Genomic DNA, 24,828 nt, shown 5'->3' with positions numbered 1-24,828 from the left:
CTGAAAGGCAACTTTCATTTGGCTGCTAGGCAGATCTCCAGGAGTTTGAGCTCTGCAAGGTCCGAAAGAGATAAAGTGGATTGGTTTCATCTCCCATTGCCACCACTGTCTGCAAAGGAAGCATTTGTAAAATCTGGGAAGATGTAATTGGGCTCAAATCGTCTATACTTTATGCGTGGAAATTAATTTCCGTGCATGTACTTATGTTTATACATCAGTCATTTCACAAGGTCATTTGCCAAACAGAGTGCCAAGATTTCGTATCTATGCACAAACTGCATGGCTGCATGGCTGGTTGAGGGGTGAAGGGACAAGCATAACTGTTTTTTGCAGTAGTGAGTCAGATTCAGATGGAGCAGTCATACCAGAAAACTTCTTTCAGATGACAACCATAGCCCAGTGGCTTAATCGCAGAAAGGTCTCTGTACTCCCAAGGGCTGCTAGAGCATTTGAGTTGTGCTTTCAAGCAGTGAAAAAACCAAGCTCCAGGGCAGCAGGGGAAGCTCCTTAATTAGCTGAGAATGGGGTTTAAACATTAGTTTTTGTTGAGGGCAGTTTCACTGTTTATCAGTGTGCTCTGATTAGATAAAGATATGGACACTTCTGGTGTAGCTTTTAAAAGCAAGTTGATTTGACTTCAGTGAAAACAGGAACCATTATACACTATTCAAAGCATCCTTTGTTCATTTAAGTCTCTCTCTACAGTATTTTTAAGCATTTGTTAGGACTGGATTTCTTAAACTGCAGCCTGTCCTGCAGTTTGTAAAGTCCTGAGAAGTTCTTGTGGTTTTAGTTCTGCTTAAAGCAGATAAAATACACAACATACTTTTTTTTTTACTGTGGCTTTTCCTTACAAGCAGCTACTGCTTTTGCCACCAGATTTGTGATTCCTCTGCAGAAGAGGAAGTGTTTCAGAAAAGAGGGGCTCTTTGAAATAGTTATGTTACATATCAAAATATAATAAGTTGGAAAACACTTGATCGGCAGCCTTGCACACTTAGCAACATTGACCTTCGGTGGCCTGAAACACTATTGTAATTTTTCAATTTGCTATTATAAAATCCAGATTTCATAAACGTATTATTATTTTTCCATTATGAATACTTATTCCATCTGAGGTCTGCAACGCTTTTCTGCAACATCTAAATGGAAATGGGATTCTGTCACCCAGGAGACTTGTGGAAAAAGGTAGGAATATGCAGAGAAAAGGTCATTTCTTAGGGGCAAGATGAATAAAAAGGACAGCAATAACACTATTAGCAATTTTACATCTTTCTAAATTGATTGCTTTATGTTGGAGAGACTAATGTGAAGAATAATGCACTGTTATTTTCTTAGAATCACAGAATCACCAAGGATGAAAAAGACCTCCAAGATCACTCAGTCCAATCGTCCAGTTATCACCAGTATTTCCCACTGAACTGCATCTCTCAGTGCAACATCTAAATGTTCCTCAAACATCTGCCAACTGGCTGTCATCTGCAAACTTCCCGAGGGTGCGCTTCACAGTATCCTTACATATATAAAAAAAAATCAATCTTAAAAATAATTCATGCAAACAACGTCATTTTCTGAAGTTACTAAATGGTTTCATGTGAACTGTCTTTTTTGTGAAAGCATTTTTCTGTGTCTGACTTCATGGGATAACTTCACTAAAATAATCTAGCCTACTGAATGTTCAGAAATTGCTGCTTTCAAGCGTTAAGTCTCCTTACTGGGAATTCTACCAGCCAAGTCATGATTTTATTTTCTGATTTCTCAACTACCTGAATGTCATATTCGAATGGACAAAGAATTAATGCCACGACTTATGATTCTTCTGGCAAGCAGTTTTGTAATCAAACTAATTAAGGTGACTTGTGGCTGAAAGGTCGGATCAGGATTCCTTTGCCTTATGGAGCACCCACCAAACCTCCCATCTTGCTGTGATCAACAGTTTTAGTGAGGAAACTATGACCGCAGGTTAAACATAATGATATCTGAAACCCATATACTCCAAAACTTTTCTTGGTTTGAATCTTGCTTTGAACAAAGCGCTCTAAAGCAGAACCAGGACGACGAGAGCAACTTCGTGTTCCTACAAAGAACTGCGCATCAAAAAAAGAGGGGTTTATTACACCTAGGCTGCTCTGAAAGTAATGCCTCCTGTTTTTTTCCATGGAAACCACAACCCACGGCACAGCAACACCATAGATACACCGACCTCCCGGCTACAAGGCGCTCTTATTTTTTTAACAGGGCTTGTTTAAAACACAAGCTCTGCGCTTCCCCAAGCACCCTGAGCACAGCGCGGGCACGGCCGCGGGTTGAGAGCCGCGCTTCCTCACAACGCGCCTTGGCTTCGCGCGCATGCGCGGCCCGGCGGGCGGGGCCTCCGCCGCGGTTCGAACGGTGGCGGGCCGCTGAGGCGCGGCATGGCGGGCCGCGTGTCCCTGCTCCGCCTGTGTCCGCTGCTGCTGCCTCAGAACCGCGACGGGACGGCTTATGAGGGCTTCATCAGCGCGCAGGTACTGGTTCCGCTTGCGGCAGGCGGGTGCGTGAGGGGCTGTGAGGCCAGGAGCGAGCGAAGCCGCGCGGGCCGCGGCGTGTCCGTGGTACCGCCCCTGGCAGCTGCGTTCTCGGAGCTGGGAGCTTCCTCCTGTCAGCGCCAGCGCGAGTCACGGGCTGGCATTGTCAGAGCTGTAGTTCTGCTGTGGGGAAGATGCTGTGTTGTTGCTGATGAGGATCGCGGAGGTCTGGAAGGGCTCTCTTGCAGAGTGACTTAGGGCGGGCTGCTTAAGCCCGTACACGTTCAGGTTTTGTGTAACTCCAGACCCCCACAGCCTCTCAGGTAACCACATCCAGTGTTTGACCTCCCACGCTGTTAATAAGTGTTTTTGTTGTGTTTCCCCCCTGCCCCCCCCACATTTAAGCGAAGCTTAAGCCATATTTAAACTACCCACTGCCTCTTGTCCCTTGACTGCGTGTCACTCCATGCAGTCTGCCCACGTGTTCTTTTCTCCTCCTCAGGTGCTTGTACATACTAGCAAGGTACTTCAGGCCCTTAAATGACCCTTATGGCTTTCTGTGCCCTAACTCCAACGTGTCCCTGTCCTCTTGGCATTAGGGACCTAGCATCTCAGGAGCCCCTCGCTGCCCCTGGGCCTGCTGGCAGCTCTGCCTGATGTAGACAGGCAAAATTGGAGACATTTTACCTCCCTTGCTACAAGGGCACACCGCTGGCTCTGTATCAGCTAGATGCCCACTACAATCAGATAGGTCCCTTTCTGCAGAATTGCTCTAGTTTCTCACCACATTGGTGCGTGGTTATGACCAATATGTGTCATATCAACTGCTTCATCCAGTCTTTTGTCCTCTACAAACTTGCTGAGAGTGCGCTGTCTCCTCACCTGGGTCGTTAATGAGGGTTTAGTAGTGTGTGCCTTTAGTCACTGGCTTTCAGCTGGATGTTGTGCTGAGTGCAGCCCTTCAAGCCTGGCACCTCTAACGCCTTTCAGTCCACCTCACTGAGGGGCTGTTACAGGAAACAGGATTGAAAGCCTCACTGGAGTCAAGATAAAACATCACAAAATAGGTTGTTTTATCATTAGAAGATATTTGCTGTTGTTCTTACCTTTCCTCCGAAGAAACGTCAGGATTTGTGGCTGTAATCCAAGGTATGCTGAGATGGAACAGAATCTAAAGTTTTGAGATAAGTTAACTGTTCTCTCCTGGGAGGTGAAATCAAGGTTTGTAAACTGTTCTGTTTTGATAATCCTTTAAGAATGTCAGGGCAGGATCATGAACCTGGATAATAAAAGTAGAAGTGAACAGTGTGTAGGAGCTGCTTCATGAAGACTGCCCCAAAGAGGGGTAAAGCTATATTATTAACGTAGTTGAGACTGTTTGTTTTTTTGGTGTCTAAATTGCAGAAAATTCTGTGTATCAGTGTCCAAGTTCACTTTTAGCATAGTACTTTTATAATAAGAGTTTACCCTTCTACTTGAGTTGAAGGGACATTCTTGTGGGCTTCAGCATGACTTGGATAATGGTGTGTCCAGGTCTGGGTAGTGTTTCTTTCTTTTCTAAAAGGTGTTACTTTTCTTTATTAAGATATGATCTCCTGAAAACATTCTTTCTGAACACTGTGAGTTATAGAGACCAAGAATATTTTGACTTGAGAATTAAAAATGGGATTATTCCTACCTGTTACTCATACTGCTTTTTTTCCAAAATGAAAAAATTCTGTCTAATATTCCTGAAAGTCACAGAAGAGGAACTTTCTTGCTTAGTAGTCAATACTTTCAGGAAGTATTGCCCAGTAGTATCAAACAGTTTTTCTTTGCTGACCTTCCTATTAACTAAATGCTTATTTTCAAGGGCAGAGACTTCCACATCCGGATACTGTTACCCACAGACTCTCAACTGAAAAATGCAAGGTAAGATAGTCGTAGGAAAAAAAGTGAGTGTATGTAACCAGGCATATTTGATAAAAGCAGTGATGAATATATATGGGTGATTGGTACCTTTTTTGCAGCATGAGTGTTGGTTAATTAAGTTTTACTGGTTTCCTCTTAACCTTGAAACAAAATCATGCAGCATCTGTTATAATAAACAGTGATGATAAACATCGCCTGTATCAAAATATTTTGGTTTTAATTAAGTTTGAAGCCTGTTGCAATTAATTGGTTATATTTATATATAAGTCAGTGTACTTGGAAAAAAATGTTTGTGTACATCAAACTATTTATATGTCACCATTTGGAAAGCAGAAGATACAGAGCAAAGTTGTAAATTAAAGGGATGGTATACTTGAAGATTAAAAAATAAATAAAAGCTAACCATTACTGAACTTCTCTTTAAAAGCCCAGCTTTCAATGTGTAAGATAAACTTAATTCCACTTGCAATTGTTTATTCCAGTGGTAGTTGGGTGTGCACATATATTGTGTACATGCAGTAGTTCTTATAATTGTATCCCATATTTCTGCCAAGGCCTGCCTGCTGTGAACAGGTGTGGTATTAGGTAGCTTTACTACATGCTAGGTCAGATACTTAAAACTGCATTATAAGTAACAGACATTTTCAGGCTTGAGTTTTAAAATATTGGTATTTTTAATGAAGTCATATTAGTTGGAAAGAATTATGTTGCTTTCAGCAAAAAATAGAGGCTAAATCTCAAAGAAATTTTAAGCACTGTTTAATTCCTTTGTTGTTTCTGAAGAAAAACTTCTATGTTGTTAGCACCAAACGTTCTGGTCCTTTCTCAAAAGCATGTAGTATGGAATTAAATACTGTTTGTGCAGAATAGAGTGTAGCTGGCACCTGAAGAAGATACTGCATGGATATCGGCACATTTTGAAGCAGGTAAGCTGCTTTGAAAAGCATTTCTATTGAATGTCTGTATAAAGTTGTTGTTAAATGTGTGTGAGAGTATATGTGATTTGTGGAACTTCTACTCGTGCACATTCTGAAAGTGTTCCAGAATTGTAATTTCATTCGTAGACAAGATGTGCTGTTTTGAAATGCCTGGGTGTTTGCAGGCTACTGCGAGGTGAGATGGAAAATACTCACTTTCTATTCAAGGTTTGGGGTGAGATTGTTTTAGTTCATTTTTGAAGATTGAGGTAGAACAACTTGTAAGATGCCAGCAGTAATTTATTCCATTTTCCTTAATTTCTCTCTCTGTTTATAATAAATTGTCCACATTTCGTAAAGATCACATGAATTAATAATTCACATAGCTCATTCTGCATTGTAAATGGTCAAGGGATCTAAGTTTCCTCTGGACTGAGAGGTTTAACTTCTAGAGCAAGGATATAACTGCCCTCCATTTGTGAGGAATATTTTGAGGAGGCATCTGCTGCGTGTGCAGGATGAGTCCGTGCCCCTCTCTGACTTTGCACCTCTTTGTAGAACAAGGGCTGCAGCTTTAGAGTATCCCGAGCTACAGAGCTAAAGAAACAGAAGTGTAAGTGTGTGCTCTGTGTGATGACAAACAAGGCCACCTTAAAATGTGAAAGTACACAGCTCTTGAGAGTTCTTAAAGAGGATTTAACTGAGAATGTTTTGAGTCATTCAAAAGCTTCCGTTCTCTCTGGTAGGGGCTGAAGTCTCCATAAACATCTTCCTAAATACAGATAAATGCATGAGATGTAAGATCTTCACAAACTACAGAAATGTGCTGTGTGACAGTGTTGGACAAAAATGGCAGTTAATTTTCATTAAGGCTCCCTTGTCTGGAGGCTTGTTTTTTAATTGTGGTGTTTAAAAATTCATGCAGTTGAGATTTTCTCCCTTGTTGGTGGCTTGATAATACCAGAAAGGTAGATAGTTTAGTCTGAAATTTTTTACCTCTAAATGTTATGATACGAAAATGATACTCTGTGCCTTCCAGAGGTTGCACAGCTGTCCAGATCTTGTCAGTTTTGTGGTGGAGCTGAAAACTGTTTTGGTGAGTGACAGAATGTGCAGAATTGTGGTGGTTGTGGGTTTATTTGTTATTGATGCTATTGTTTTTTTTTAAAGGCTGATAACATTGCCACACCAAGGTGTGCAACGTATTTTGGTTGGTTGGTTTTCCCCTGCAATCTGGTATTAAGGTTTATGAAAAACTTTTGAGGCATTGTGACCGACCTAACGAGTACCTGTATGCAACATCTGGGATCCTATCGTATTAAAACTGAGAAATTGATTACTTTCTGATTGTTGGTGTGTGCTTGTATGTAGCTACCTAAGAATAATATGAGGGATTTCATGTTTTCTTCTGTGGCTGTTTTGCTCAGGAGACAGCTGTGGGATTCATGGAGTCTTCTTTTGAAATGTTCTTTCAGACAAGATGCTTGGCTTCAAATTTATTAGATGAAAGAGACACATTTGATATTTGCATCTGAAGTCTGTTGTCAACATCTGTGTTTTTTTTAAATTGCAGATGTTTTCATTAGCAGTATCTGAAGTAATTTACCAAACAGCTTTTGTCTGCTTTAGCTGGAGGCTATCACAAAACAAATGCAGTGTACAGTTAATTTTACATAAGTTTAATATTTTTGAATGAATTGCAAAAATCATATAACTAAATAGATGCAAAAATATTGAAATCTTCCTTAATGATGTTTTTAATGTTCTTGTAAGCAGGAAATTGCTTTGAAGAATACACAAGAGCTGCATGTACCGTGGCCACCAGAATACTACTCCTGTCTTGTCAGAGACCTAGAAACGTTGGGTTGGAATAAGTATGTTTATTTTGTTACCTAATAGAAGACCCACTCCTGCATGTGTATGATGTGTTGGATCCACACATAACTTGTTAATTTATCCTGTTCAGAAACCTTTTGTTTTAAAATAATCTGCTTTATTTATTTATTTTCATTTAAAAGGAAAATAAGGGGAAAACCCTGCTTCAACTGAAGGCATGTTTTCAGTACTGGATAGCTGAGCTGAGGGGTGAGATGGTACTCCCAAGCAGTTGGTTCTTTGAACTGTAAACTATTGGCATAGTCAGCATTTAGTGCTATATTTATAGTTCTCTGGGGGTTTTTTTGACTATTTCTGTCGTGTAGGGAGTTTGATTATAACTGACTTCATAACAGTGGTTCACGGATGGGTTTTTTTGTATTTTTTACATAGGATAATTATTTTTAAAGGATGGTTCTATCCTGCCTCCACAGCATCTCCTTAGACAAAGTGAAAATGTAAATTCACCTTTTTTTGTGGATTCATTACCAAAAAAAGAAAAGCGTAGAAGAGATATTGGGATGCTGTTATTCCAGAACTACAGAACAACCACAGCCCTTGAGAAACTAGAGGAATTGATTGTTTCTTGCTGCAGGGGTGGTCCAAGCACAGGTGAGGGCTAATGAAAGGCATCTGGTAGGCTTTCTTGACTCAGCTGTGCAGGGAGACCATGTGTTTGGGGTGTTGCTTTTGAAGGGGTTGGTTACTGCAGAAGGATAGGATGAATTGGGTTACCTGGTCACGTTGGCTCAGTGCACCTGAGTACATGAATTCACAGGGGGTATATGCTGTAGTATAAAGGGACTGTCAAATGGGGAGTTCAGCTCTTCTTCTCAGGGAAGTAAAAATAGTAGTGAATCTCTTCACTCACGCTAACTGTCGGGGGAAGGACGTGAAATTAACTGAAGATATTTGCCTTTGTTGAGGAAAGAAAAGTACAAATAGCTGCATCTGGAAACTTATTCATTAGGATATTGAACGTATTCAAACAGATTTTATTTATCAACAATTCCATGTGCCTTCAGGTGACCTGGAGTGTCAATTTAAAGCTCTTCAGAGGAAGACCTGGATCTCCTCTTAACTCTTACAAACATGAAGTAACACAGGGTTGTGATCAAATACTCAATGTCTGTGCTAAAATTTTTCAAAGATCTGCCTTGATTTGCAGGCTTTTGGAAAGGCTTTCCCTGCTGTCACATGCCACTACTAGCGAGTTGTCTGATATCAAACAATTTAATCCTCCAGGAGAGAGCTCGGAATGATTTATATCTAGGTAACCTTTATGGAGTTGAAGGCAGTTATTTCTGTGTAGGTTAGCATAGAGAAAATAAATTTGTAGACTGTGTTTCATTTTACTGATAGTGTGCAATTAATTTGAGTGCCTTCTTTCAAGGGGCAAGGATGAAAGATTGTGTAAAATGCTGGAAAGTCTTGAAGGAGAAGCTGTGTTTTAGGTTCTCTAAAATGAAAGTTGAAGAAAGAAAGTCTGGATTTGCAACTTTCAAAATACCACATCTACTTTTTTTCTTAATCTTGGCTGAGAATTTAACAAATGTTTATTTCACCACGTTTTTAAAAAAGCTTTAGATTGAAGAATAGTCTTGAGTGTTTTCACCTTTGTTTATAAATAACGTGTAACCTTAAGTAGGAGTTTGCTTTGAAGACCTCTTCTTTAAAGCATCCTTTTTGAATCAGCTATGGTGTTTTCAGTCGTTTCCATTGTTAAGTGGACTAAATTCAGAATCATGCCTGCTTCCTGCTCTGCATTCTTCTTCTCCCCTGTCTCCCCCTGCCCACAAACCCTTCGAGTCCATGCCAGCAAAACACATCGACCCAAACTAAATATACTTGAGAAATATGTATTAAATATATTGTAATTATAATTGCATATACAAATATAGTGTATGCATTCAATTATAAATATATTTGTAAACTGTGTGTTGCTCCTGAAAAGCATTTTAGTACCTTATCTCAGAGTATTTAATCTCGATTCCCATAAATTAAGATATTCAATGTTTACTACTGAAAAGCACGTCAGTGTTTTATTGGAGAGCATGCTTCTAAGACAGAATTTGCCTGATTTTCTAGGTAAAATTGTTTTTTGTGTAGGCAAATATCTTATGCTGTGCTTTTGTCCAGTGGGGTCAAGATAGTCAGTAGACATGCATCTCTTGATTGATGTGTTGTAGTCACTGCTCAGTTTGGGAGATGGGAGTCAGTTATTAAAAAGACAAACACTGCCTGGTTGTGGATGTTTTCTCAGGAAGTTTTTTTGGCCGTGCTCCAGGCAGTCTGTATCTGAATGCATCCAAATGCAACTGAAAAATGTTCTTATTTGAAAGAGAATCTAAACAATAGGGTACGGTCCCTTATCTCTGAAGAGAGTTAAAAGAGAGTTAAGAAGCTTTTAGGGAAGGCAGAAATGCACTGTATTCAAATAGCTTATCTAAGGAATATATGATGTTTCTCAAAAACAAATTGAAGACGTTACTTGAAATGGTCTTATGCCTCTTCTCTCCTCACCCACTCAGAGTAAAACCAGGAATGAATATTGTAAATGGGCAAGCTGCCATTATTAGATATAATCACTTTCTCTGTGATAATGGAAGCTTTTTTTTTTTTTTACCTAATTTTAGTGTGTAGTACACATTTTTTCATTTTCAAATACTTGCTCACAAAAATCACATTTCAGTAGGTTTCAGTGAATTTCCTGTACCAACTGCTGTCCTCTTTGAAGCTGGAGAGTTCAAAGGTATTCATGTAACTTTAAGACAAAGATACTGGCACAAACCGAATGAACTGAGGTGGGGAAGGATATTCTGAGATTTTCCTCTTAACTTCATACATTGTAGGGGTTGGAAGGAACCTCTAGAGATCATTGAGTCCAACCCCCTGCCAAAGCAGCTCCAGGTTGCACCAGTGGGTGTCCAGGTTGAAAGTCTCCAGAGAAGGAGACTCCACCACCTCTGTGTGCTGTCTCTGTCAGTGCTCCATCACTGCACTGGGAAGAAGTTCCCATGCACATTTGTGCAGAACTTCCCATGCTTCAGTTCGTGGCCATTTCCCCTCGTCCTATCACCACACACTGCTGAGAAGAGCCTGCCCTCATCCCTTTGCCTCCTGCTCCTCAGATATTTATAGACGTGGATCAGATCCTCTGAGTCTTGTTTTTTCAAGGCTGAACAGCCCCAGGTCTCTCAGCCTTTCCTCGTAAGGGAAGTGTTCCACATCCTTTATCATCTTCGTAGCCCTCCCCTGGGCTCTTTCCAGGAGATCCCTGTCAGTTTTGTACAGGGGAGCCCAGAACTGGGCACAGTACTCCAGATGAGGCCTCACCAGGGCAGAGTGGAGGGGGAGGATCACCTCCCTCGACCTGCTGGCCACGCTCTTTCCTTGTGAGGAAAGGCTGTGACTGTTCAGCCTGGAGAAGTTTATAAATATCTGAAGTGAGGGAGACAATGGGACAAGACCAGACTCTCTTAGTGGTGTGTACTTATTGGACAAGGAGTAATGGCCAAAAACTGGCACATAGGAAGTTCCATACGAATATGTTGAAGAACTTTTCAGTAAGGGTGATGGAGCACTGGAGCAGGCTGCCCGGAGAGGCTGTGGAGTATCCTACAGATATATTCAAGACCTGTCTGGACACCTGCCTGTGTGGCCTGCAGTAAGCAAGCTGCTTTAGTGGGGAGGCTGGGCGTGATGACCTCTAGAGGTCCTTTCCTACTCCTGTGATTCTGTGATTGTTGCTAGTGTCCCTCAAGTCCATAACGAGACTTGTGATCCCAATCATCTCAAATCTCTTCAGTCTTGATTTCTGTTTGACACTTGCCAAATTCTTTTGTGTAATGTATCTTCAGTTGGTTTCTCCCTTCCAAGAAATTTGGCCCTTTTGTATGCCTCAATGAAATGTCATTTGTGTGTTATTCTAAATTACAGTGCTTTGGAGATTTAACTGAGGTTTTCCATCTTTATGATCGTTCCATTCTTTTATAAGCAGAAAAAATGACGGAACCCACTGAGGAATAAAAGTTTATAAGCTGAACTATCACCTATCTAAACTCCCTTCTTTTATTGTGCAGTCACACGAAGAAGTTCACAGGGCTTTTACGGAGTTGTCCAACTTTCCCCAGTGCTACAGAACTCCATTTTATTTATTTTTTAATCCAGAGACTGGTAGAATGATGTGACAGAGCAAGTAGCCACTAAGCTACTGAATTCTTCTGTCTTAAATGGAAAATTGAGTTTTCCTTCATCCCCTCGAGGCAGTTTATTGGTTTGGTTTTTTTTACATTCTGTTAAGAAAAAGGGGGACTGGCAATGAATTTTCATTTTGGGCATTCTTCAACCCCATCTGCAACAGTAGGTGGAGGCCTGAGTTGTAAGTAATTTCTTACCTTTATAAGACTTTGTGATGTAGTTTTGAGGTAAAGTCTTTCTGGTAGTCTTTGAAGCTTCTCGGAAGGACGATGTATTTCCCAATTTCATCTTTCCTCATTGTTTGGGGAAGTACATATCAGTAACATCTTAAACAAGAAGTCAGATGTCGTCGTGAGTATTAAAACTTATTTATGTTTAGTGTATACTTACTGCTTGCTTGGATGCATTTAAGCTGTGTAAAACTGTGGTGAAACAAAGGCAGGTCATTGTCAACAGCTCATTTTGTATCTGTTCTGGTGGTGCTTTTTGTGGAAAATCAGTTTCAGAATGTGAGCCAATAGCCACGTGTTTTTGGCTGTAGTATTATTGACAACAAAAGAGAACTTCATTGAAGAGAAAAACAAATCAAGAGCATAAAAGTCTCAGAGTAGGAAACTGCAGAAATGGATCAAAGATTTGACAGGAAGTTTAATGTGTACATAAGTAGAGGCTGACAGGAACATGCTGTGTGTGTCAAAGGTTCCAGTGATGGAAAACTGAAACATAGCACTCACTGACCACAGCGTGAGCCTTGACACACATTGTAAATAACCCAAAGATGTATGACTGCATTAAGCTGTAGACTGGTGTATTAACAGCAGTAAATCTGGAACAGCAGAAGTGGTTGGCATATCGGACTTCCCCTGATTAATATTTGTAACTGACTAATAAGAGTATTGCAGATCTTTCAAGCTGTAGTTCATGAAATACCATGAGCTTTCTTTTCTCTTTTAGAGTTGTGTATGTGGATACTGGGCTCACCACAATCAGGCTAAGAGCTGAAGACTCTCGTGATCGACAGCACCTGATCACTCTGAAGTTAAATGCCAAGGTGAATTTATCCGGGGGGAAGCGGTTTAAGGTTCCCATGAAAAAGATAGATTTTCTAATTGGTGAGGATTTTAGAGAGTTGGTTTGTTGGCATGTCTATTGTGAGAAAGAATGTTGGTTTTTTTCTTTTAGAAATTGTTTTTGTAAAATGCAGAATTGTCAGATTTGAACTTGTATGAGAATTTCTTATACACTGTTGTTATCTGTAAGGATCTTTTTATATGAGGCCGTGTGTCGCATGAGAAACACTCTGTGGTACTGCAATTATTTTATCACAGGCAAAGCTATTTGAGAGACTTTCATACCTTACCCTTCAGTCCTGAGATTAAGCACAGGACAAGAATTAGAGGGTGTTGGGTAGCTTCTGCAGCAGGTCTCACTGTTGAAGCTGTAGAGATGAAGGTTTATGGCAGGCTGACCACGGAAGTGATGTTTTTAAGCATTTAGTAAGCAAAACCAAAAAAAAACAACCAACAAACCAGTGTCTGTGGCATGTGTGGAAGCAGCAAAGTTTTATTTTTTCCAAATACATAGAACAGACCTCAAACTATGAAATTTCTTAGTAGAATTTCTCATTTTAAGGCATGAATCTCTCATCAGAAGCTATGAATTTCCAGGCTATGTGATGGCAATTGTATGGTGATAGCTGTTACCTTCAGAGAAGCAGTTCGTGGGTAAAAGTGGATTTTGAAACTATCATTGGTCCATCATCTGGAATAATAATCTTGAAGGGATGAGAACTGGGCACTGCATTGTGAAGTTAAATTTCATCATCAGAAACTTACTATGTTCTATAAAAAAAACAAGCAAACAAAAAAACCAGGCACACAAGAGGGTTTTTTTTTTTTAGCTTTATGTAAGTCCTCAGTATCACCTTGAAGGGAAAAAAAGAATTATCAGGGGGTTGTGGTTGTCAGCATAGATTTATAAAAAAAAAATAAATAAATGAGAGTATACTTTAATTGAATATATATGCATGTGTTTATACATACAAACGAATAGATAATTAATTTGCTAGTCATGTGGTTGTCAAATACACTGATGGGGGGAAAAAAAAACCATGCCAAGTAAAACTGTGGGCTGTTTAGTGTGCAAGAATAATAACCTGACTGTGTTGTTGTTGTTTATAAGGGAGCTGCTGTCCCTGTACTTAGAGTGACTTCAGAAGTGACATGCATGCAGCCTGTTGCCCCTGGATCTATTTTGAAGATCTTTCTGTAACAGTTAGACAAATGTTTTCACTTATTATTCTTGTATTGATGTTCTTCATGCTGGGAATTGTTCTTTTAAAAAAAGCTTGCTCTCTATAATCTCTTTGTAAAGTGTCTAGGAAATTTGGGGTGTCTGAAGTAAGCCTGGAAGCACTGAAATTGTCAAGACATGGGTGCCCCTGTGAAATCCATCGCTACGCAGTAGTGACTCTCCTAACTGATTAGGACTGGCTTCATAAGAGCACGTGTTGTTTAATGCTCACATTATGTTTTGTGAAATAGTTTTCAGTGTACTTTGCCTGAAAACACCTGATGCAGAAAATTTGATTCACTTACAATTTAATAAATGAACTAGAAGGTTTTTGAAAGCAAAACGTGCACCTTTGCAAGGTGTAAAACCAAATGCACTGGGTTTTATTTTTCAGATTTCATTTTATATTCCACGAGAACTCATATATTTTAATTCTTGGAAGTGAATTGGGTGCTTGCCATTTCGGATCCCAAGAACTCTAATAGCTGCTGCAATAATTTGCATGTCATGTAGTAAACAAGATGCTTTGACAGTAATTAAGTGAATGATTTGGCGAGGGTTATTGAAAATGGTTTTTCTAGATAGCATCAGCTGCATGCTCAAAATACAGTATATAAATCTTTGCTCTAGTAATTGCTTAAATTCTTCTGAAAAGCAGGATGGTTTCTAACATACAAATCTGGCTGTATTTGATATAGTGTGGTATAGTGTTGTAAAGTACCATCTCCTGCACAACTGCTCAGGGTATTTTATACAGGATTTCACCCATAAGGTGCAAAAGCATTAAAGAAATTAGATAATTGATTTATTTTAAATAATAAAATGTTTGAAGAATCTGTTTGCAGCCACTTGTTCGAAGGCACCATATGAAAAGAATGCATAAAGGTTATTTACTTACCAAGAAAATAAGCACTCGATTGGCTAATGCTGCTGCTATTTTCACTAGGGTAGTCCTGCAACTAATCCCACACAGAAAGGATCTGTTTGGTTTAGGCAAGGTTTTATACATTGAAAACAAATTTATTTTTATGCAAGCACTAAAGCATTTTGTGAAAAATAATGCTGATACTGCAGTGAAAGAAACTCTGACAGCTTCTGTGGGTGTATGTTTCTAAACTGTAACTGCCTCCTGTCCAAATTAGTTGTTTCAGTTCCCTTGCTCGCTGTATTTTTTAGCTTGTCTGCCACCAGTTTGATAAAATAGTAAATAACAAGGTACTCAAGTTGTAGATGTTGTCTTCAGAAAGTAGATATCTGACAGAAACCACAAATGGAGGCATATTAAAAATGCAAGTTGAAACAAATTTCTGCTAGGTGCATAAATCCACCTTGTTATTAAAATCAGGGCAGGAAAGAATGGATGCTCTGGGGAAGCCAGATCCGTTTAGTTGGTTGCTCTTTTTACTGAGAACCAACGGGAACTAGTTCCTGTAGAATTACACTGTATGTGTGGCAAAGACACTTCAACAAAATTACATTGATTGCTAGATAATGATGATATCTGTGTGAGAGGTTTATTACAGGTGGAGCCTCAGGAAGGTTTTTCTGCTTTGTTGTTTTTGTTATTCTTGTTCTAAATTTTTGTATGCACTGCAGGTAACTGAGGGGCAAGAACGCTGCGTGGATAATGCTGAGGTTCTGTTAAGCAGATTCCATCGAGTTGCCAAGAATGCTTTTGCATTTTTTTTAACTTGATCTGTTTCTGAAGTTGTATTTTAATTCATCTGTGTAAACACTGAACACAGAAAACCATGATCCTCCTGCCATTCCCAAATCCTGATACGTGAAAACTCTTCGCTTGTAGATGTCTTCTTTAAATGATAATTAACATTTGTAAGGGCTTCTGAAAATGCCTTCCATGTCTTTTCTTTGATAGCCAAGTTCTCAAGGTGCGTGAAGTGCTCACATTTCATTATCGAATTTGGCAGCTGAGTAGCAGTCTGACTTTAATCACATTAAAAAACAAAACAGAACTGTGTATGTTTTCCCTCCCTCAGTATCCAGCTGAACCACCGGATTGTGTTGTGGATCTTCCTGTTCAGTTTGCCATCTCTTGGATGCCACAGGTAAGCTACCGTACTACGCACTGGATTTGATTTGTTTGCTTATAGCTGAGGTAATGGGCAGAGGTAGGTGGTGATGATGCACTGGACCTTGTTTTTAACTCACTGATAAAACTCTGCTTTTTACGTTTAGACCTGCTTATGTGAGTGTAAAATTGAGCTTTGTGTGCCTTATGATACAGTTTTCCATATTTTCCTTGCTGTGAGGGTATGCTTCCTGTGTTGAGTGTCTCACACTCATACTGCCTTTCTCTTATAGTACAGCTGAAGCTTCGTTCCTTTAGAAATGAGAGAAGGAAGTGCTATGCACAGAAAGCTGTCCATGCAGAGAAGCACCTTTGAAAGGTGGAAGCTATTACAAAAAGAAACACCAACCAAGCAAAAACAACAGTCCCACAGTTTGTTAGCCTATAACATTTCCACAGTATAATAAAATTGCTTCATTTATAACCTTTAGAACATGAAAATACTTAACTCAAATTTTGTAGTTTAAGAGTTGTCAGTGTGAAGAACAAAGAGCCATTGTCCATTAGGCTCTTTTGCTTGATTTCATGTCTCGCTCTGCCTTAATGGAGCATGTGTCCTTCATGAAACGGGTTTCAAAAGGGACCACTTAGAAGGAAGCTAATGTGGGTTATCTCTAGAAAACAGTTGAGATTTGATGTTGTTTGGTTCAGGAAAAAAATAGACTTCGTGTAAGTGATGGCACTCGGTGATCTTAGCTCCTGCAGTGCTTCCTGCCCATCCGTAAAGCTGATTTTGATGCCACACAGTTTGTGTAGGGAACACAATTGAATGATTATAAGGTGAGCATAGGACTGTAAAGCTGAAGGTGCTGTGTGTCACCAGTTCTTGAAAAGCATAACGTAAAGCAACTTGCTGTGACAAGGTGAAGATGTGAGCAGATGTATTAATATTGACTCTACGAGAAAGTAGAATTCTCGTCTTAAAAACTGTAATGAACTAATATACCAGGAAGCTTTGATGGAGCCTTAGTACTTGTTGGTCATCTTTGATGTAAAAACTGCTGAGGCTTAACTGAAGAATGCAGAATTGTGCTGTTACTGTATAAACACTTATAAAATATAAATGGATTTCAGGTAATTGATTTTGCTTAATTTTTTCCCCCTGCTGTTGCCTATTTGAGGTTCTTTCCAGTGCTCGCGGACTTTAAACTTGAGGGGTTGTTGGGTGGCTGGTTTGTTGGCAGGTTTGTTTTTTCTTCTTTTTTTTTCTGGGTATAATAATAGACGTGGCTTCATGGCATCCATATTAAAAATGGGTAATTTTCCTTATGGTCCCTGTCTTCCTGCTGGGTTGATAATGTTTTGATGTATTTTTCTTTTGCTCTGATGAGAGGTCTGCTGCTGCTGCTCTGACATATTCATTTGGATGAATAATTATAACTTGCACAATGTCAGGCTGAAGATGGTAGGGTTTTGTGCGTCATGACAAGCCTAGTAGCCAGTGCAGGTGTCTCACAGCATGATCAGCAGCAGCCAGTGTATTCTGGCTCAGAGGAGACATTTTAGAGCGGTAAGAAATCAGCACCAAGGGCAGCGCTGCCAAATGAGCGCAGAGTGCTCCTCAATGACAAGTGCAAGAACATCTACTTACTTCACTTGTGTTCCTTTTCTAAATTACACAGTCAGTGTCCTGTCTGCAGGCTCTAGTATGAACTGAAGGTGTCGTGCTGCAGTTCCAGTGCACCTGTATTCTGCTGCCCTCGCTGCAGGGTATTGTTTCTACACTGCCCACTGCCCACCTGGTTTGCTACATGAAGGTCAGGAGAGTGGGGATTAATGACTAACGAGGTCATGCAGCCAGCCAACAATGAAACAGTAATACAAAATTCAGAAGGAATAGTGATGTGAGTGATATGATTTGGTTATTTTAATGGAGACACAGTAAAACATGGCACAATTCTGTGTTTTTCTTTCTTTTTTTTCCTTTCTAAGTGAAGGAGCTTCACAGATCTGCGTTCCGTGTAGCTATCAATGCAAGAAATAGGAATGGTCGACAAGTCTCAGATTTCAGAGTATTGTGTCTGGCTTTGGTTTGTGCTGAGGAGGAAGAAAATTGTTCAAGTTTGGTTTGCAAGAAAGAAATAGTAGTCCAAAGAAACCTAAAGAATCATAAATTACTTAAATAATACAGGTGATCCCCCTTGCCAGCCAACAGCTGCTCGCTTCATTAAGTGCTTCTTTATCTGAGAATGCATGAAGGACAGGCAGACAGCAGCATCCATAGCTTACTCTGCTTTACCTTTTCCATTAGAAGGCTTTGTGCTTCTGTCTGGATTAGTAAGGGTAAGCAAATTTTAAGTTAGGAAGAATTAGCAAAAAAAAAGAAACAACCAACCAACAGCCACAACAGCAAAAGAACAGTTGTATTCTTTGCTTCCTACACTCACTACCTGAACTGCCAGTGAAGAATGTTGACTGTAAAGCTAAGGATATGGTCACTGGAGGTGGTGCGGGGATCCTGAGCCCTGTATTCCAAAGGAACTTTTCTGTATGAAAACGAACAGACGTAGGTGCTCCCACGGGAAGAAATGGCACGTGACCCAGTTACGGGAGGCTGGGTCATTTTAATGCAGGGCCTGTTTTCAACATTAAAACTATATTTGCTTTGCTGTTGTGAAGGATTAAGCTGGCAGTGCGTTCTTAATGTTTTTATTAGGTCTGATTCGCCTGATGGGCGTGGAGACCTAATAAATGCAGAGGATGGAGTGAAAAAGCAGATTGCTTTTGCTAGATCGTTTGGAGTCAGGATGGGCTGCCAGCAAGCTCTCCATGAACTGTGAATGCCTTGGTTGGTTTTTGTTTGTTGTATAAAGAATAGTGGACTTACTTCATGCAGATTCCCATGCACTTCTGAAGCTCCTTTTGGTTATTGCTCAACACTTTTCTAAAATTAGTTGGTTAATCATCTAAAAAGGAGTGTCACAGTTCTCGTGGCTCGCATGACAAGCGTGTGATGTATTTAAATACCTATAGATGAATTTATGTATATAGCAGGAGACAGCTGGCAACATCAATGAAGCATGCAAATAAGATCAAATGAGCAGCGCGTTTAAAAAAAGATTTAACTACCTTTTTAAGGGAACATCATTGAGAAATTACAATTAGTATTAAAATTAATTGGATTTTAAAACTTATCTGTGGGTTATAATCCCTTGATGTTTCTTTTTTTTCTAGTGAAACCCTTTGAATTCCCAGAAGATAAAGATAAAAATGATTATTAGAGGATTTATCTGTATGTGATATAGAAAAATGTAAAAAATCAAAATGGAAAGCAACTGTTGCAAGTACCAGAAAATTATGCTATTAATTTAAGTGTCATCAGAGCACAAAAGATCACATTTCAGGACTGTGTGAAAATTATTAAAATACTGGAAATAATAGTACTTAAGATGAAGATATTATACTCTAAGATGTGGTTAAGTGACTGACACTATTATATCACTTCAGGTATTATAAAAGTAACAAAATGCTTTTAAAGATAATAAGCATTACATTTGGAGATTGGCAGTATTCACACTTTTCTGCTTAAGTGCTTTCCTACTTTAATTTAATAACAGCAGGAAAAACTGTGGCATTTTATTTCTAAGCTGCAGCATTTCTTTCTTTCTGGAATGTGTATGCAGAAAAGAAATAAAAACTCCTTATATAAAAAACATATTTTTCCAACTCAAATATATATATATATGTGTATAGTTACTGCTTTTTGTTCGGGTGAAAAAGAAAGAGCATAATTGCCAAAGATTACAGGAGGCCATTGCATGTGTACTCGGTGTTATTTGTGGCACTGTACCTCTTTAGAACACAGTACTTCATCTGCTTTTTCTTTTTCACCCCAGAACTTGTTTGGCCCTCGGGCCCAAAGTACATCTGAAACGTGGCCCTTCTCACATCTTTTTACTTTTCCCTCTCTTTACTGTAATTAATCAAGTCTTTGTCAGCGTTCTCCTGTCATTCCTTGTCTTTGCTCGTGTGTTTTGCTGTGTGATGTCAAGGTGGTCCTTTGGTACTCCCTCCTCTTAGCTTTGTATGTCCACGTGAGGCCGTGTTTGGAGCGCTCGTTATTCTTCTGGGCTCTGCTCATGACTCTGAGCTTCTCTGCTTATCCTGTCCTTTATCAGACTCTACTTTGGACCGAAGCACGTGTGGCATGTTACTCTGCTTTCTCTTGCATTCTTCTCTTTTTGGTTCTGTATATTCATCTTTGTATTTTGCACCCACTGACATCTGCATTTTGAAAGTTTGACTACGAAGTATTTTCTCGATTTGAAAATCTCCTCTGGGAAGAATTACGTCTGTTTTGCTCAGTGATATTTTAAATATCTGTTCTCTCTATTGTCCTGTGTAGTGACAATTTTTTTTTGATTCTCCCTAATCCATTCTCCACCGCTGAAATCCCTTGAGTGTAGTTCCCTGATTATTGCAGGGTTTCCCCTTCTCTTATGACATTTACATGGTTTGAAATATTACGTTGTATACCTGTGTATGGGAACTGTTGAAACAGGTCCTGAACCGTGGGATCACCTGAGGTGAGCAGTGAGCGAGCTGCAGGAGCACAGCTGAAGGCAGTGCACTGTGTGACCAGAAGGGGTGCAGTGTGGCTGCACCTCTCCCAGACCCCATTAAGGGCTGACCACCGTGGGGAAGGGGCTCTTGGTGGAGATCCCTCCCCTGTGGAGTTTTCCCCTGCGAGCCTTGATCCTCTGTGATGGGTGAGCATTTCTCGTTATATCGATTGTCTCTCTTCCATCCTGATCATCTTAAATTACACTGTCAATGAAATATCTCTGTTAATTGATACCATTTGGAATTATTCATTTTGTTACCTTCAGCTCTTACAACCTGATTTTATGGTGCTTATCTTGAGACCACTGGGATGTTGTTTGTTTGTCTGTATATCATAGCTTTTTTTTTTTTCAGTCTGCCTTCTTTATGTGAGTGTGTGTGTGTTTATATTTGGTACCTTGCTGTTCAGATGAAGTAGAAATAAAGCTTAATAAAGCAAGTTTAATAGTAGAGAATGATTGTCACTGAAATGCTACAGTAGTTTCTTACAAGTGGTATCAGATGAGTATTGTAACATAGCTTCCTCAGAGGCCATTAAACAGCATCAGATGCGGGTGTATGTGTATTTATCACAACACGCCAGAGGTACCAGGACTAGAGGAACGATCTGTACTGAAGGCAGTTGGTTACTTTGTTCTTTCAATTAAGAAAATAATAATGCATAGTTATGTCAGGTTCAACACTGTTTGCTGCTGTACTATGAATGGATGCATACTGGATTTTAATACTTCCCATATTCCAGCAGTTTTTGTGGTGGTTGTTGTTTTAATATTCTGTATAGCTGTGGGCAGAAACTGCCAAAAATTTTTACGTGTCTGTTTCTCCTAGGACTCCTTAGCTGCTGTGTACAATCAGTTCCTGGTGGCATTAGAATCACTGAAGGAATTCTGGGACACCATGGACGACATCGATGGGAAGACGTGGGTGCTTGAGCCCGAGAGTCCCACTAGGTGTGCAACCTCACGAAGGATCGCTATAGGTACAGAAAGATGAGAAGCAGGGGCTGAGTTTTAGCAGTAAACCCCAGCTTTTCAACACACTGTTGCTTTAGATTGATCCTGGTCTGGAAGAATGAAAGGAGAATTAGTGCAGTCCTAAGGGAGTAGAGGAGGTTAAAGAGGCTGGTGGAAAGGACAGAGGAAGGATGAAAGGAAATTGCGGACACACAACGTTAACAATCTGAAGAAGTACCTTAATTCATATGCTGATGTGTGGCACTTTGTGTGCGTAGAGCAAGGAGTCCTACACTTGCAAAAGAGAAAGTCTTAGGTTGCTAATACAGGTGAAAGTGTTATCTTTGCTAAGATCTGTGATTTTCAGCAATCCAAAATACCAATAGCGTAGTGTAGAAATCTCAGTTAGAGCAGAGATGGCCCTGAAAGCTGCGGAGTGGAGGAATGCTGCAGGGGGGCTGAGGCAGCTCCTACACTGGCAGTGATGGGAGGGACTGGGAACTTCAGCAACTGGTTTGGGGTCAGGGCAGCTTTACCTTGGTTGTATTCTGTTTAAAAACCACTGTGAAGGGAAGGGAAAGTCTCACAAAGTTCAGATGGATGGAGGACAGCATGAGGCTTTGAGCCCTTTGTTTTCAGTCAGAGATGATCTTCAGTTAAGGCTAAATTCCAATTTAAAGCACTCCAATTAAGGAATTAAGGGGGCTATTTGCAGTTTCAGAAGTGTGCTGTGCCTTGCTTGGTCCAGGAGTGCGCTGTGGAGGGGCTGTCCACAAAACCATTGTTGGTTTTTGTTCTTTCTGACTTTCAAAGATGAAGTGAAACTAACAATTAAGTCTGCTGCTTTTAAAGTTTCACCAAGATTTCCAATTGATTATGCCATTAGCTTCAATTCCGTTCCCCAGAAGTGCTCAGACTATTCAGAGAAATGCCAGGTCTAACTTCTTTAAGTTGCTATTTTTAATTACAGTCCACTGAAAGTGAATGCTTGGCACCAACTTTTCAATTACCCGGAGCAATTAAAAGCGCTCTGAATTCATTAGTTTATAACTGTTCTCTAAGTTAATCTTTCAGTTTTCAAGGAGTGGATTGCAAAGAAGAGCTTGTCTTATGGCTGACTTCCTCCCCGCAGGGAGCAATGTTTCAGTGAGCGTAGAGGTGGATCCCAGGCACCCGAAGATGCTCCCTGAGTGCTGCTTCCTTGGAGCAGAGCACGGTAAGGCAGCAGGCACAGTGCTTGTGACCTGTGCTGAGCAGGCCGCATCAGGCTGCTGGGCACACGTGGAGCAGAGCCAGGACCGAGGCTGTGGAAGGGCGGTTTTGTTTCCTTTCCCAGTGATCTCCTGATGCAGAGCAAGGCCTATAGATGGCCTAGTTCTATGGTATGACAAGCTTCTTTTTATAACGAGGAAATAAGCTGCTGCCCGTGTCCTGGTGGTGGTTGGGATAAATGCCATTGAGGAAACCACCACCACCAAGTGTGACTTTGTCTTTAGTACTGAAGTAGAAGGGGTAGAACTGGACAGGGGATAAAAGGGGATTATTAAGATATTACAGCTCTTTTTGTACGTTGCTCGCAGTGGTTAACCCTTTGAGAACCAAGCTGAACAACAACATGCACTTGTGGTAAGCATCTTTAACGATACGGGTTTGCAACTAGGATAGCATTTGCTGTTAGCAGCATTTACTTCTTTCTCCCTTTCTCCCACTTGCAGGGATCCAGAAGTTGGTTTATTACAAAACTTGAAAGACCTCTTAGAGATTGATTTTCCATCTCGTGGCGAGTTAGAGAAAATTGTAAGTTGTTTTTTGGTAATGATCAGTCGTAATTTCCAAATAAGTGCAACCTGAATGGTCCTTCTACAACAACCAGGAAAACGAAGAGACTTAGAGTGGTAATTGGATTAATGTATTGTCATAAGGACTTCTGAACTTCAAGCAACCACTGTCAGCACTTGTTAACCTCTGATTAGAGGTGCGTGCTTTCCTGCAGCCCTCGTGGCAGTGCGACAATTAATAACAGGCTTCACTATTAAAAGGGAAAGAGGAAGTTCCAGAGTAGCTAATGAGATGTGGAAAACCCAAACACTCCCTTATGGATGCTGATGACTTCAGATCTAATTAGGTAGAGCTGTGTACAGGGGACGAGACGCCATCCAAATACTGGTGTGTTCCAAACCACCGTGGAGCTCTCGTGCCTGATGTCTGAGTGCAGTGATGAATCGTGTTGGATGGGAAGGGACCAGTGGGGCCCCAGTATGAGAATGCTTGTCAAACTGGCTGCCTTGTGCATCTGGCAACTACTCTGCCTTCGTACTGCAATGTCAGAAATACGCGTCGGAGGCGGGAAAGTTTGGTAATCCTAAAGAGGAAAAGGTGTGAAGGAAGGAACAAATAGATGAAAATGTTTCTTTGTTCCAGCCCTTTTCCTTCCTTTCGACCTAACACACAGCGTGCTTTCAGGACTTCACCAGGGACTGTGGGATCTGCTATTCCTATCGGCTCAGTGGCACCACGCCGGATCAGGTGTGCGACGAGCCGCGGTGTGGGCAACCCTTTCATCAGGCTTGCCTGTATGAGGTAAAGTAGCTGACGGGACAGACCTGCTTGTTAACTGACAGGTCACAGGAAATAAGCGTTGCACACCTGAAGTTAGAGCTGGACCAGGACGCCGTGAGGGCTGCCAGAGAAGCCTCTGTGCTGCCTCGCGTTCTCACCCAGATACGCACGCGGTGAAAGCGAACCCTCTCGCTGTGTGGCAGTCCACACTGACCTGATGAGCTGTCTTGGTGCGTCTCAGATGAACTAAGCTGGCAAAGCTCTCTGTTAAGAGATGCTTTTTAAATTGAATCTGAAACAGACGTGCATTTTAATTGACTTCTTTGTGTTGCAGTGGCTGCAAGGCCTTCCTTCCAGCAGACAGAGTTTCAACATCCTCTTTGGTGAATGCCCGTACTGTAACAAGGTATGGAAGTGCAGGGGCAGCGGGCCGTGGAATGAGGCAGCGTGGTTCCTCTGTTGCAGCTTCTTTTGCTCTCAGTCTTCTGCTGAACATAAATTGTGGCTTTTATCTCCCCTTTGCCCAGCAGGATAAAGAGAGGAAAAGTTGAGACTCCCAAGCGTTTAATTCACCAGTATTTAACTATGCTGCTTCAAAAAATCTTTAAGGATGTTATAACAACTAGTGTATCACCAACACCTCAGTGTTAAAAGTAACCAGCCAGCATGCTGCAAGCTTGCTTTCGTTTGTAATGTCTGTAACAAAGAGCTCGTTTTTAAAATACTAAATCCCCAAACCCATAGTACACAACAGCCCCCAGAGCAGCTTAGTTCACACGTTAACTCTGTTCAGTGCAGATCTTGAAGGTTTCCAAGAACTTGCTTTTACAGGGTATGTATTTACAGAACTGTTTTACGAATTTATTTTCTAAGCCGCTGACACTGAGATATTCCATGAAGAAACCTTGAGGAAAACACCACGATGGGAACACCAGAGCATGGCTACTGAAGGCAATGGCACA

The 24,828-nt window shown here is 40.6% G+C and overlaps 1 protein-coding gene across 1 annotated transcript; it reads left to right on the top strand.

Annotated features, from left to right (window-relative positions):
- The first annotated feature begins 2,374 nt into the window (after positions 1-2,374).
- Positions 2,375-24,775, top strand: FANCL (FA complementation group L). Its single transcript, XM_065739421.1, has 14 exons — positions 2,375-2,507; positions 4,360-4,418; positions 5,284-5,344; positions 6,375-6,431; positions 7,112-7,209; positions 12,365-12,461; positions 15,700-15,768; positions 21,183-21,333; positions 22,440-22,523; positions 22,888-22,933; positions 23,023-23,104; positions 23,771-23,887; positions 24,201-24,272; positions 24,740-24,775. Exons 1-14 carry the CDS (start codon positions 2,415-2,417, stop codon positions 24,773-24,775), a joined length of 1,122 nt encoding a protein of 373 aa, XP_065595493.1. The 5' UTR covers positions 2,375-2,414.
- The last annotated feature ends 53 nt before the right edge of the window (positions 24,776-24,828 follow it).

Source organism: Cyrtonyx montezumae, unplaced genomic scaffold (genome assembly GCF_038088225.1).
Source record: "Cyrtonyx montezumae isolate F1298 unplaced genomic scaffold, pur_monq_1.0 scaffold_24, whole genome shotgun sequence".
Lineage (NCBI taxonomy): Eukaryota > Metazoa > Chordata > Aves > Galliformes > Odontophoridae > Cyrtonyx > Cyrtonyx montezumae.
The sequence above is the reverse complement of the archived record's forward strand: the minus strand, read 5'-3'. Positions and strand labels throughout refer to the sequence as shown.

What these genes read in the sequence shown, in the direction of transcription:
- FANCL (XM_065739421.1), top strand. Translation starts at nt 2,415, where the DNA reads ATGGCGGGCCGCGTGTCCCTGCTCCGCCTGTGTCCGCTGCTGCTGCCT. An exon ending in ATCGGCACATTTTGAAGCAG is followed by an intron (nt 5,345 to 6,374) that starts GTAAGCTGCTTT and finishes TGTGCCTTCCAG; the next exon opens with AGGTTGCACAGCTGTCCAGA. An exon ending in GAAACGTTGGGTTGGAATAA is followed by an intron (nt 7,210 to 12,364) that starts GTATGTTTATTT and finishes TTTCTCTTTTAG; the next exon opens with AGTTGTGTATGTGGATACTG.